The sequence below is a fragment of the Hyperolius riggenbachi genome, chromosome 3 (genome assembly GCF_040937935.1).
Source record: "Hyperolius riggenbachi isolate aHypRig1 chromosome 3, aHypRig1.pri, whole genome shotgun sequence".
Taxonomy (NCBI): Eukaryota; Metazoa; Chordata; class Amphibia; order Anura; family Hyperoliidae; genus Hyperolius; species Hyperolius riggenbachi.
In genome coordinates this window covers 182459082-182473281 of record NC_090648.1, presented here as the reverse complement: position 1 = coordinate 182473281, position 14200 = coordinate 182459082, and the positions used below count along the sequence as shown (strand labels likewise).

General features: G+C 40.7%; 2 protein-coding genes across 5 annotated transcripts in view; both read right to left on the bottom strand.

The window, feature by feature from the left end:
- ATP8B4 (ATPase phospholipid transporting 8B4 (putative)) overlaps positions 1-14200 on the bottom strand; it is a 352146-nt gene that overhangs the window by 136274 nt on the left and 201672 nt on the right. For all 4 annotated transcript variants that reach the window (XM_068275401.1, XM_068275402.1, XM_068275404.1 and 1 more), the window contains exon 9: positions 8866-8936. In XM_068275401.1, the coding sequence (XP_068131502.1) occupies positions 8866-8936 (71 nt within the window). The remainder of the gene's footprint in view (positions 1-8865; positions 8937-14200) is intronic.
- Positions 4521-7195, bottom strand: LOC137563216 (uncharacterized). Its single transcript, XM_068275407.1, has 2 exons — positions 6759-7195; positions 4521-5894 (listed from the first exon to the last, which is right to left on the bottom strand). The coding sequence occupies exons 1-2, from the start codon at positions 6783-6785 to the stop codon at positions 4536-4538; spliced, it is 1386 nt and encodes a 461-aa protein (XP_068131508.1). The 5' UTR covers positions 6786-7195; the 3' UTR covers positions 4521-4535.

Sequence of the window (14200 nt, the reverse complement as noted above, 5' to 3'; positions counted from 1 at the left end):
TGATTAAAAAACCCCCAAAACTATAAAACAAAACCTTAGAAGGACCCAAAAGGACTTTGGTAAAAGATACATTGGGATGGGGTTTGCACATTTGGTGATGTCACTGCTATGTCATAGCATATTGATTTATTCATATTTTAGTTTCTTTTCGCCCATTTGCAGATGCCCCAAACATTGACATCTGGTAATGCCACTGACATTCATACACTGAAATATTGAATTGCCATTTCTGTCTTTCTGAGCTAATTGCATATCAGGGGGATTTACAGTGTGCAAAAATGCTAAGCTAATTAGAGTTTTTATTTTATTTAATTTTTAGCAAACAATAGCAGTAATGTACTTACTTCACAAAATCTGCAGATATTCTAAATGCCTTGGCATTTTACCGCACAGTTATGAACTAAGTAGATGCAGTACATTGCTAAGTCATATATGAAAATAGGTTTATTCCTCCATAAATTTAGTATTTAGAAAAAAAATCTACAAACGCAAAAAGGTTTGATACTCTCTATTATACCTAAGAAAGAATGATGCAAATGTAACCAAATGAAAGAAGAAAAAAACAAAAAGCAATAATATAACCAGACTGTATAGAGTGTTTTCATGTCTTAATTGCATCATCATTCATTCACTCATAGATACTTCAATGTTTACATTACAAATACACTAAATCCATTGTAGGTCAGTTCTACAGGATTGTATATGATGTAGTACACACATAAATATGTCCAATTGTTGCTGAAATGTTAAACAACATTCATACACTCAATATGTATTTAATTACAGGTTCATGATAAAAAGTTACTGTGCAGGATACAGACTGGTGGGACAAACAATTGGGAATGTGTAACTGACTTCTTATCTCGCTTACATTAACTAGAATTGTACTTATGCTCAACTAGTTACAGGAGTGTTTCTCAAACCTGTCCTTCTTACTCTCCAACGGTGCATGTTTTGCAGGTAACCTCACCTATGAACAGGTGGGGTAATTAGTGTCTCAGCTACTTGGATCCACCTAGTTGAGACACTAACTACCCCACCTGTGCATAGGTGAGGTTACCTGCAAAAACATGCACTGTTGTGAAGTCACCTGACAGGTTTGAGAAACACTAATTCACAGTATCATGCCCCCGAACACTAGAGGGCAGTCTTGGCCTTTGCTTGGATTGTGCATAGAAACAGCCCTGTATGTAGAAGTACTTCTATTTTTACATTTTCCATGGAGTTCCTCCCTACTTTAAACCAACTTTTTTGTTTGATAAATACAGTTGAATAAAATTTTACGACAACTTTATGTAAACTTAAGCAGCTTGTAAATGGATGATTTTTGGTACAGTTCCAAGCAGCACACATTTTTATAGAATTTGCATAAAATCGAAATTATTAGCATTTAACAGACGATCTCTAGTGCCTAAGAAAAACAGGATTACGACCTGGTAATTCTATTTTTGACAACCCTCCAGGACAGTGACATTGAGATTTGGGCTCCGCCCCCCAGAAACAGGAAACACCCAGCGTGAGCTCTATAAATCTGGTCCCAGGTATCCACACCTCAGTTGTGCACAAGACCTGAACCTAGTCATACTGGATACCCTAATACTTCTTACCCACATCAAAATACATGATGCTTAACGGGTGGGAACTAAGGACTGTCCTGGAGGGTTGTCAAAAATAGAATTACCAGGTCGTAATCCTGTTTTTTTCGTCCAACCCTCCAGGACAGTGACATTGAGATGATAAACAAGGAATCACCCACCTTAGGGCGGGACCACAGCCTGTAGAACTTTCCTCCCGAAGGACTGTTCTCCTGCTGTCATCAGATCTAGACGGTAATGTCTGACGAACGTGTTGACACTCCTCCATGTTGCTGCCCGGCAGATCTCTGATGCCGATGCCCCAGCTCTATAGGCCCAGGAGGTTGCCATAGCTCTAGTAGAGTGTGCTGTGATCTCTTTAGGTGACTCCAACTGCCTCAATTTGTAAGCTTCCTCAATACAAACCTTGAGCCATCTTGCTATCGAAGCTTTGGTCATTTTTTCTCCCACTTTATTTCCAGTGAAATTAACAAATAACCTGTCTGTTTTCCTGAGTTGCTTCACTCTTTTTAAGTATATTAGTAAGCACCTCCTTACATCCAGCTTGTGCCACTGCTTCTCTTTTGGATGAACTGCTTTATTGCAGAAGGTAGGCAATATTATCTCTTGCCCCCTATTAGACACTGATGATACTTTTGGTAAAAAATCAGTTACCGTCCTTAACGAAATTTCTTCTAGAGGTTCGAATGGCTCTTCCATAAGTACATTGAGAACTAAAGATAGGTCCCACCTAGGACATGATTTCTTAACTATTGGCCTTGATCTTTCTACTGATTTCATAAATCTGATCACCAGGGGATCTAAGGCTAATTTCTTATCAACGAAAACAGAAATTGCTGCTACTTGTACCTTAATTGTACTTAAGGCCAAACCCCTCTCAATTCCATCTTGCAGGAACTCCAGAATTGTCGGTAATTTATTGTCTTTAACTTTATTTCTCTTTTTCCAGTCTAAAAAAGTCTTCCAATACTTAGAATAGATCGATCTGGTTACTTTCTTTCTGCTATTCAGAACCGTCTTGATCACTCTGTCTGACAAGCCCTTGGACTTCAGAACATCCCTTTCAGAAACCATGCTTTTAGATGCAGATTTGGAACATGTACCCATCTGTGTTCCTCTTGATCTAAAAGTAATTCCTCCTGAGGGAGGAGTAAAGGATCTTTTTTCAGCATTTTTAGTAACAACGGGTACCATGATCGTTTTGGCCAATCTGGTGCTATTAATATCAGAGTCATTCTGGACAGTTTCAACTTCTGTAATACAAGAGGAATCAAGGGGATTGGTGGAAAGGCATATGCTTTGCTGAAGATCCAATCTTGGGCCAACGCATCTATTGCACATGCTCCCTTCGGATCTAGAGAGAAAAACCTTCTGCATTGAGAGTTCGTCTGATTGGCAAAAAGGTCTATTTCGGGCCACCCCCATCTGGCCGTTATCATTCTGAATACTTCCGGGTTGAGCCTCAGCTCGGAATTTGACAGTCTTTGTCTGCTTAGAAGGTCGGCCATTCGTTTTAATGTCCCTTTCAGATGGACTGCTGTTAACGATAGCAGATTCAGCTCTGCCCAATCTAAGAACTTCAGTGACACTTCTAGGAGTTTTCTGGACCTTGTCCCTCCTTGTTTGTTCAGATAGGCTACTACTGTTATGTTGTCTGAACGAACCTGAAGATGATGCCCCTTTAGACACTCTGATGCTTGTAATAGGGCCATATGAACTGTCTTCATTTCTCTGAAGTTGGATGACTCTCCCCTTACTGGGTCTGTCCATGACCCTTGCAGGTATAGTCCGTCCACATGGGCTCCCCAACCCATCAAACTTGCGTCTGTTATAATCTTTGTTGGAGGAGACCGCCATAGTCTTCCTAACTGAAGATTTTTTATATCCATCCACCAAGACAGTGATTCCTTTACCCAGGTTGGTATTGATAACACGCTTTCTAAATCGCCCTGATTTCTGTTCCAGTTTTCCAGTAGCCAGTTCTGGAGAACTCTTACGTGAGCCATTGCCCAATCTACCGCTGGTGCTGTTGAGGTTAGAAGACCCACTATACTCATGCACTGCCGTACTGAGATGGCGTCTGCCTCTAGAAGGCTGACTATTGTCGACTGCACTTTTGTCACCTTGTCCTCTGGCAAGAACAGTCTTTGAAGGGGTGAATTTATTATGAACCCCAAAAATTTGATCACCTGGGATGGATCCAGATGTGACTTTTGGTAATTTACTAACCAACCCAGGGTTTCTAACTGACCTAACACCCTCTTCAGATCTCTTTGAAGCAGTACCGCATTGTCTGCTAGAACTAATAGGTCGTCCAGATAAGGGATTATTATAATGTTCTGGAGATTAAGATTTCCTACCACCTCTGCCATTACTTTCGTAAACACTCTTGGTGCTGAAGATATTCCGAAAGGAAGGCACGAGAATTGATAATGCAGCACTCCGCCGTCTCCTTGTACACTGAATCTTAGGTACTTTTGAGACTCCCTTCTGATTGGGATGTGCCAATAAGCGTCTGTCAGATCTATGTTCACCATAAACACGTCTGCATTCAGTAAGTTCCTCATCGTATACACAGTTTCTATTCTGAACTTTTCGTATACAATAAAGGGGTTTAGTGGTTTTAAGTTCAGAATCATTCTGAATTTTCCGGTTGGCTTTTTGATCAGAAAAATTCGAGAATAGAACCCTCGGTTTCTTTCCTGAGGTGGTACCTCTTTTATGACATTTCTGTCCATCATGTCTCTTAGTAATTCCTGTAATGCCATCCTGGCTTCTCTGTCTTTCGGCATTAAAGTCTTTACAAACCTCACCGGGGGCTTTTTTATGAATCTTATCTTGTACCCGTCTTTTATTAGGTCTAAAATGAATTGATTCGAGGTTATCTTTCTCCACTCTGGATGAAAGCGAGATAACCTGCCCCCTACTTTCAGCCTGGCGTCACTGGTGCTTGCTTTGGGGCTCCGCTGGCTTATGCAGCGGAGTCCTCCTAGGCCCTTCCTTATTAATTGGCCAAGTCCTTTTTTGGACCCCTTTATTTCTCGCCTGGTTATTGCGGCGAAAAAAGGGCCTATTCGGCTTGAATTTCTTTTTCTTCAGGAATTGATAATTTCCTGCTTGCCGTCTTCTCCAAGACTTCTTGGAGCTGAGGGCCAAATAACAGATCCCCCGTAAAGGGTAGATTACATGCCTTAGACTTGGACGATTGGCTACCGTCCCATGTCTTGAGCCACAGATTTCTGCGGGCATGCGGGCATTAACTAGTGCTGTTGTCTTTGCTGTAACTCTTAGTGACTCTGTTGAAGCATCAGTAACATAATTATTAGATTTCTTAACAACACTCAGAGCTTCTAAAATGTCCTTTTTAGGAGCATCAGTTTTGACTAATTCTTCCACCCTCTCTATCCATAATAAAGTGGTCCTAGAGACACAGGTGGTGGCTGCAGCAGGCTTAAAGTTAGTTACTGCTGCTGTATAAGCTTTTTTAAGTGACAAATCAATTTTCTTGTCTGCTGGGTCTTTAAGGAAACCCAAATCCTCAAAAGCAAGTTCATTCTCCCTATTCATTAGACTGAACGCTGCGTCTAACTTGGGACAACCTTCCCATAGTTTTGCATCTTCTTCTGAAAAGGGGAATCGCTTTCTAAACCCTCTGGAAATAAAAAGTTTTTTCTCTGGGTATTTCCATTGCGTATTAATTAGGTTTTTTGTTGAGGGATGTACAGGAAAATTTAAATGTGGTGTGGGATCCATACCAGAATATAATTTATCATGTATGGACACAGGAGCGGGAGTGGTCTGATTAATATTCAAGGTAGTGTGAATAGCCCGCACTAATTCATCAGTCTCTTCCACCGGAAATCTGAATCTTGAAAACATAAGTTTCTCATCCGTATCACTTTGATCTGACATATCATCCTGTGATAAATCCCTGTTAACCTGTCCTCCAGGAAGAACATCCTGTATTTCCTCTTCTTCTTCTTCATCTGAAGAAATTAAACGTCTTGTAGTTTTTACAAGAGCTTTTCGTGGCTTAGGATTCTCCTTGGGAATAACTGCCACAGGAGGTACCACAGGAGCTGACCCTGTAGGCAGATTTTCCCTGAATGCTCTAAATGTCTCTACCATTTCATGCCTCATGGTAGTCATAAACTCTTTGCAGGAGGCAGTATTCTCGTCATTAATTAACTTTGTAATACATCCTTGGCAAGATGCTTTTGTCCAGCTAGTTGGCAAAACAACCTTACAGACAAGGCAACTCCTGGACCTGTTAGAGCTATCGGATAAGTCCGAAGTCTCCTGAAAAACATATGAAGAGAATAATACCATGAGATTAATTACTATAATTCATTAAAGCCTGTAATTAATCACATAAATCCTCTCCTGAACAGATGTGATGTTTATTCATATATACTCTGTGTATATAGTGAGCTGTTTACCAAAAAAATGAATATCATCTGTAAAATAAGCTTAAGTACAGCAATCAGACAGATAATTTAGGATGCATATCAATTCAAGTGTAGCTCATCTAGACAGAATGTAGATGCATACAGCTGCTAAAATGTATTGCAGGAGAGAGAGAGGGAAAAAAAAATTTTTTTTTTTTTTTTTTTTTTTTTTAAACTTAATATATTTGGTGATACTGCACCAATAAATCCCTCCTGCAAACTTAGAAGGAAAACATCCAACATTATATGCAGCTGACCCAGTAACCAGCTCACTCCCCACAATGAATGCACCATGTAGTTAACATTCATTCAGGTAGCTATGCAACAATTACTTATGCAAAACACATTGAGCTGCACAAAAACCAATCAGTCACATGTGAACAAATGCTTTTCTGAACTATCAGGACTTTTACAATACTTAAACTGGTAACAAACATCTTGCTCCATTTAAGTAATCAAATCACCAAGTAGTCTAACATGCTTTTTCTGATCTATTAATTAAACTTAAGATCAGTGCAGTTATCCATGTTTAACTGGTTTTAAACAACAATGTGCCACCACAAAAAGACAGCTTCAGCAAATATCCTTGATCTAGCCACTGTCATTCATATGCTGACTAAATACATCTGAGCAGCATAATCAAACCTCAGACCAGTGCGGCGACCAGTCAGACCGTGATCAAACGCGGCTCCCCACAAGATCTCCGCCGGCTTACCTGATCCTGAAGTTTTCGTGCGTCCATCCTCGGCAAAGGCCAAACGCTAAGTGCCACAAGGAACGCACACAACGCTGTTTTGCAGCCGCGCAAAATGCGGAAGTGAAGTCACTCGTCGGCGGAAGTACCGCTAGACTGGGGGCAAAGCCATCCTTCCTCCGTGCAGAGCCGATATTCCCCCACCGCTGCGTCCAGGACCTCCGTCAGGGCTGCTCCGCGTTGTCCTCCCTCTAGCACGCACAGCCGCTCAGGTGGCTGCTAGAGGGGAAAAACCTGTTTAAGCAGGTAAGGAGCTTTCTGCTGCAACAATATTCCAACCCTCCAGGGTAGTGAAGCAGGCTCCCTCAGGGAACTATTACCAGCCTCAGCACTCCCAGGCTGCTGACCAGCTAGCTCCCTTTACAGAGCTCATGTTCCCAGGGAAGGAAACACACAACTGAGGTGTGGATACCTGGGACCAGATTTATAGAGCTCACGCTGGGTGTTTCCTGTTTCTGGGGGGCGGAGCCCAAATCTCAATGTCACTGTCCTGGAGGGTTGGACGAAAAAATATTATACGGACAAGGTGATAAAAATCATCAGACCTGATTGATGGATCTAGGTGAGCAAAGGAAAACATTTTCAAAATAATAATTTTCAAAAGTGAAACCTAATTCCAAGCACAAATGTTTCACTAGGCCTGCGTAGGCAGTTAGTGACAGAGTGTGCGTTTTATGTGGAAAAGCTTCATGATTAGTTGATGCCAAATAAACAGTTTTAGACAGCTTGTCAGAAGCCCCTATCCCAGCAGTTTACTCTACAACAGATTGCCAGCACCGGAGCTGCACGCTTCTTGGAGACACCATCTGTGCTCCACCCATTTTCTATTTAAAGAGTACGGGGATCTTGAACCAAGTAACACACCTGCCCACAGCTCTTGCTACTAATTCTTAAAGTAAGTGAAATAAAGGTTGCCAACCTAACTTACCTGGGGTTACTTCCGGCCCCCCTGTAGTCCTTCTGATCCTTCTCTGTCTTTCCTCAATCTTTCATTCAGCAGCTGTCTTTTTCTGAAACCAGCATGCGCAGCCGCGAGCCACACGCCTCTGGATCACGCTTCCTTGTGCAGTTCATAAAAATGAAAACTGCACATGCGCCAATGAATGAGGAATTGCGTGGCTGAGCTGCGCATGCACAATAGACTGCTACTGGCCAGGATTCAGCGGAGCCCAGCGGCCGAATGGAGCATAATGGAACGACAGCGAGGGACTAGGAGGACCGCAGGCGGCTGGAAGAAGCCCCAGGTAACCAAAACTGCCTAAACAAAAAAGTTTGCCTTCTCAGGTCATGAGACCAACTTTTTAAACATTCTTTTATCTCCAAAATCCTTATTTAAAACAAAAGGCTAATATTTGGGCACTCTACCCCTCGCCATAGTGCTGCTGTGACTGACGAAGCAATAGGTGAGCAGCAATTGCTATTGCATCTTTGGAACTAATGAAGCTGTGCACAGCTCCTCAAGTGAATAAGAAAACAATGTATGCTCATGCACATTTCCCTGTGCATCGCCAGCAATTGCACAGTTGAGATGGTGGCCCATCTGCACATATACAATATCAATTGTCGCTCTGTGAACAGCATATGCCAAGTGTGTCAGTGTGGCATCCACCTAAAAGTCTCTTTAACACGTTGGCCCTTATTGAGGCTGGAATAATTTAGGAATAATAAAACATAATAACATAAGGTTCCTCTCCCTGAGCTAAATCACCCCAAATTGTCTATAACATGTAACTTGCAAAAAATGGTGGGGGCCACAAAGCTGAATTCCCCTGTGAAAATTGCTTTTTATTGATAGAATGGACAAGGAGTTTATTTAACCCTTGTGCTAGGGTAGATGGAGGTACCGTACCTATTCCCATGTGTGTGCATGAAGCAACTGAGAGGGCTTATGGTGGAATCTGGGAGCACCATTTAATAACAAAAAGAACCTAGATGTTTACCCCCTCCCAGGTAAGCGTGGTGACTTTATTTCTTACATTAAAAATAAAAATAAAGAGTCAAAGTTCATTATATTAAATAATTTATTATAGTTCTAGCTGATATGAAATAAGAAAAACAAAATCCTCACCCATCAAGTTCAGCTGTTTCCACGTAACAAAGGCCATGTGGTTCGCTACTGGAGAGGAGGAGCAAGTCAGCCTGTGAGAGAGAGAGAGAGAGAGAGAGAGAGAGAGAGAGAGAGAGAGAGAGAGAGAGAGAGAGAGAGAGAGAGATAAGCTCCTTGTTTATCTGCTTGCATGAAACATTTCAGTTGTCACATCTCAGTAACACTGTTAGACCCCATGTAGCAATACAAGGTCTTACAGGACCACTGAGGTTACAATCCATTTTGTGCACAGTGGCCAATTACAAAGCTTCATTGTTTACCAACCCTTCATTTTATGATTTAGGAATGACCGCACCCTTAGTATAATTATGAGAACAGCCCAATTACATGATCCGAAAAGAACACAGCAAAACATTCTGAAACAAAAACACTGACTATAGTTCATACATTTATTGTGTCTCTGCAGATTTAGAATTATTCTCCCAAATGTCATATTTAGTATGATCACATAAGACTTCTGGCAGAGAATAGTAGTGATGTGATTAATGCATCCCATCAACCATAGTATGGTGGTCACACGATGTAAAGTACACATTTCTTTATCTTCTTTCTTAAAGAGGACCTAAACTATTTTGCAGGTGAAAAGGAAAACACAGAGAAACCCACCCTGTTTATATCTGGACATAACAGCCTGTCTAATTCATCCTTATCTGGAAGTAATGAGCCACTGTAATTTGAGCTGACACCTCTGTCTGATCTGTGCCTCGATGTGCCGTTCAGACGGGCTATATGTACACACAGGCGTTTAGCCCTGTATGTGCTCCCAGCAAACCAGGAAGTAGTTACACTGCAGCATCTCTGAGGATCTCTATAAGCTGTAACAAGGACATTTTTTTTCTGTAAAAGGTTATCATGCTGTTGCTTATCTTTTAGAGCAGAGAAAAAGTCCTGTGTTTAGATCCGCTTTATGCATTCTTTCACGCGAAAAAAATTATGATATCATGAATTGGTTGTGTGGTAGGGGTAATTACCAGAACATTGGTAGCAAACAAAATATACTCATTTTTATTTTCAGTTATACAGCTTATTTATATAACATTGCACCATTCTCTAATACTTGCAGTTTACACATTACTCAGCATTCTAAAAGTTTTTGCAGAACAGGCAGTAAACTTTTGACCTGTCCTGAATTGTTTTCTGCAAAAGAAAAACACAATACAGCTGAGATAACCTAATCAGAAGTCAGAGCTCTCCACCACTTTCAAAGTCTCAGAGCTCAATGGCTATTTGCATAGATAACAACTGGAGTTTCTTAACTCTTCCTGTACTGGAAACAAATACTTATGTCTCTGCTCTTAATGCTTTATTTCTTAGCTCTACTAGATAGACAATTCATTACATCATAATAATTTTTTTCCGCTTCAGTGTCTCTTTAAGGATGAAAAAAAATGATTCCACATATATCAGCACAACATGCTATTACAAGCAACCTCTGCTTTTCATCTTGCAGCTAGCTGCGCTTTCTTTGTCAGGGCAGACAATCCAAAGCATGCTTACTTACAACTATGACTGCACATACTCTTTGATGAAGAGAACAACTGAATCTCCCATTGCAGAGTATCTGCAGTTCATTTACAGACACACCCAGTTGGCTCTTTCCATGTAGGTGCAAAATAAGCTTGCTTGCCTCAAGAGGAGTTTTTCTTAGACAAATGCTTAATATTTCCTTTAATTCAGTTTAATGAAAACGGTCCTGCTCCTGGCTGCAGACGTACACCTAAAGACAGCGCATGGCAAATAAGGCTGTTCCATGCACAGTAGAATTAAGCACTTGTATATGGAAGAATAAAAGCTGTGCATGCATTGCTTTACTGGAATGTGCTGACCTCATTTGTGCAAGTCCAGTCTGGATTCACTTATCCACAGCTGGAACAGCGGGCTCTACCAGGGTTTCTAGAACCTCTAGAGGCTTTTTCGCTACTGAGGTACAGTGGCTGGATGGTGTAGTGGTTAAGACCTCTGCCTCTGCCTCTGACACAGGTGACCTGAGTTCGAATCTTGGCTCTGCCTGTTCAGTAAGCCAGCACCTATTCAGTAGGAGACCTTGGGTAAGTCTCCCTAACACTGCTACTGCCTATAGAGCGCGTCCCAGTGGCTGCAGCTCTGGCGCTTTGAGTCCGCCAGGAGAAAAGCGCAATATAAATGTTCTGTGTTTGTTTGATATCTAACTTATTTTTAAAAATACATTTAGGTGGACTTTAGGAGGACAGGGTAAGCAACCAAATAGACATAGTTAAAATGATGTCTGTCACTTTGGTTTACAAGTATGCTATTACTGCCCCCATTAAAGAGAACCCGAGGTGTGTTTAAAGAATGTTATCTGCATACAGAGGCTGGATTTGCCTATACAGCCCAGCCTCGGTTGCTATCCCAAACCCCACTAAGGTCCCCCTGCACTCTGCAATCCCTCATAAATCACTGCCATGCTGTGAGGCTGTGTTTACATCTGTAGTGTCAGTCTCAGCTGCTCCCCCGCCTCCTGCATAGCTCCGGTCCCTGCCCCCGTCCCTTCCCTCCAATCAGCAGGGAGGGAAGGGATGCAGGCGGGGACTGGAGTTCTGCAGGAGGCGGGGAGAGCAGCAGACTGACACTATAGAGATAAACACAGCCAGCTCTGACAAGCTGTTTGTCAGCAGCGTACCTGTGATTTATGAGGGATTGCAGAGTGCAGGGGGACCTTAGGGGGGTTTGGGATAGCAACAGAGGCTGGGCTGTATAGGCAGATCCAGCCTCTGTATGCAGATAATATTCTTAAAACCCACCTCGGGTTCTCTTTAAAGAGGAACTTCTGCCTAAACAAACATACTGTCCTTAAGTTACATTTGTTATGTTAATTAAAATAGATAGGTAATATAATCTCTTACCTACCGTGTTTTAAAAGAAAAGGGCAAATGTTTGTCATTTCATGAGGGCAGTCTTTTTGGTTGAAAGGAGGTGACAGGGAGCATGAGACACAGTTCCAACTGTCCTGTGTCCTGATCACCCCTCCTAGTTGCTAAGCATCGAGAACATCATCAGCAATCACATCATGCTTTGCACAGCATCAGGGGAAAAATGCCCAGGCAGTTTTCTTTGATGGGGCGGAGCTTAGCTTCTGTACAGCTAAAAATAAGGCTTTGTTAAGAAAAACAAATTTCTGATGCTGTGAAACTGTTAAAGAAACACCAAGCCTTTTCAGTGCTGCTGAGTAGATTTTTAGTCTGGAGGTTCACTTTAATGTAAACCTGAAGTGAAAATAAACTTATGAGATAAATAATTGTAAGTGTAATGATGGGAATGGTAATTAGAACATTAATAACATAGAACTGAGTCCATTTTCATTTTCAGTGTCATTTTTAAGATTGAATTCTAAAACATGAGCCTTGACAGTCTGCTTCATACAGCTGCAAAACAAACAGAAGTAATGACCCTTTGAACTTTCAACCAAGAAAAACCTATGAGTAGCATTTTCTCAGCCAGATAATAGCATTTTGCCTTCTATATACTTATCAGGAAACTGGGCTGAATTCAACAAGCTGTTAGACAAGTTAATTTGCATAGAGAAATGCAATAGATTTTAACACTTGCTGTCCAGGAAAACAAAAAAAAGGATTTCTGACAAATGCTTAGTGGACTAATACTATGCGTACCTATGTTTATCTCAACCAGGGCTCTGATTCACTAACCTGTGGTGATATTGCCATTCATGGTTTCAAGGCAATAGTAATAATACTACTGCCAGCAGAGTATTATGCGTTGTGCAATTAGCCTGATCTACGGTACACAAATAATGCGAGCGCTGTTACAATAATGTGTGTTGCACTGTGCATTACCTTAGCAACTTTGGCATTACTCGTGTAATGCAGGTAGTGCTGATTGCGCAATGCACAATACAGCAATAATACCACAGGTTAGTGAATATGAGCCCTGGTCAGATAAACAGTAGTACATGTAGTACTAGTCCTACTAAAAAAATTGTCTGAAGTCAGTTTCTGTTTTCCAGTACACCGAGTATAAAAAAACCCCTATTAATATTTTCTGACAACTGTCTGTGCATGGGAATGGTACCAAAGGCTAGTGAATATACCTCCATGTCACTTCAGATGTGCTTTAAAGATACTGTAATTAATTTATCATTAGCACAATAGTTTAGGAAACTAACGCAACACGCTGTTCAGCTATGGCTAAGTAGACTGTGCTATTTTATGGGGAGGGGAGGAGGGACAATGGATGACAAAGGAGCAAGTGATATTCCATGGCATAAGATCAAAGATGCTCAGTGAGCTCTTTCATCATTTAGTGATCCACCATTGTTAGGCTGTAAACAAGCTAGATCTGCAAAAATGGTCCAAAACAATTGTTTCAGCCACACATTATCTAGTATCTGTAAGATGTTTTTAGACAGACTATTCATCAGTTAATAACTGTTAAAACTGTATTATCAAATAAAATACTTTTTCACCCTTGGAGACTAAAAAGTATAGTTTTATAAAAGGCAATCTAAAAAGCTGAAGCTGTCATGTTAACAGTGTATCAGAAGATCACTAGACTTTGGCCATCAAAGCTCAATAGAAGAAGGAAAAGAAAAAAAAAAGTATGAAGAATTCTGAAGCAGGGCACTTCTGCCATCTTTTGGTAGTAAAATGGTACTGCAACCTCTGCTTTTGAAGGTAGACATCTACAAGGTGGACTACACAGCCATTAAATGTTTGCACATCCAGAATATGATTCTAGTACCTATGCCATAGCTTATCTTTTTTATGACCGTTTGACTAAACATAAGAAATGTTTAATACTTGATCTCTCAAAATGCCTGAAACAAATTCAGTCTGCATTACTCATGGAAATCAGATCATTTAGACCCATTCTAATATTTTCATTGTTTACTGTGTGCATTACGGATTGTCAACATAATGTTTCCTTTATTTTCAAAAAGAAAGTGCTTCAATGTATAAAGTCAATAACTATAGCAGTTCCTATAAAATCAATATTATAACAACAACAATTCATTTTAGTACTTGCTCAATAAAACAAAATGCCAACAACAAAATCTGTATTCCACCATAAGAAGAATTCTCCTTGAAATTACCTAATAATAAATAGATTTTTTTACTTGCCAATAAGAAGTACTGCATTGTATGTGTCGTCAATGCTTTATTAACCCTCATCCTGCCAACATATTTTACATGCAAATCTCACAACTGGGGTCTGAATGGGCCCCATGCAGTTTCTGTAATTGCTGATGAAAGTAATCATCACAGAATGTCCTTTGAATGTATAACTAGTAGTTATACATTGTTTCTCATGCAATAAAATG

Excerpts from the sequence above, each read along its gene's own strand:
- LOC137563216 (XM_068275407.1), bottom strand. The coding sequence starts at position 6,785 with ATGGACGCACGAAAACTTCAGGATCAG. Across the intron at positions 5,895-6,758 it reads CACGAAAACTTCAGGATCAG|GAGACTTCGGACTTATCCGA; the intron begins GTAAGCCGGCGG and ends TATGTTTTTCAG.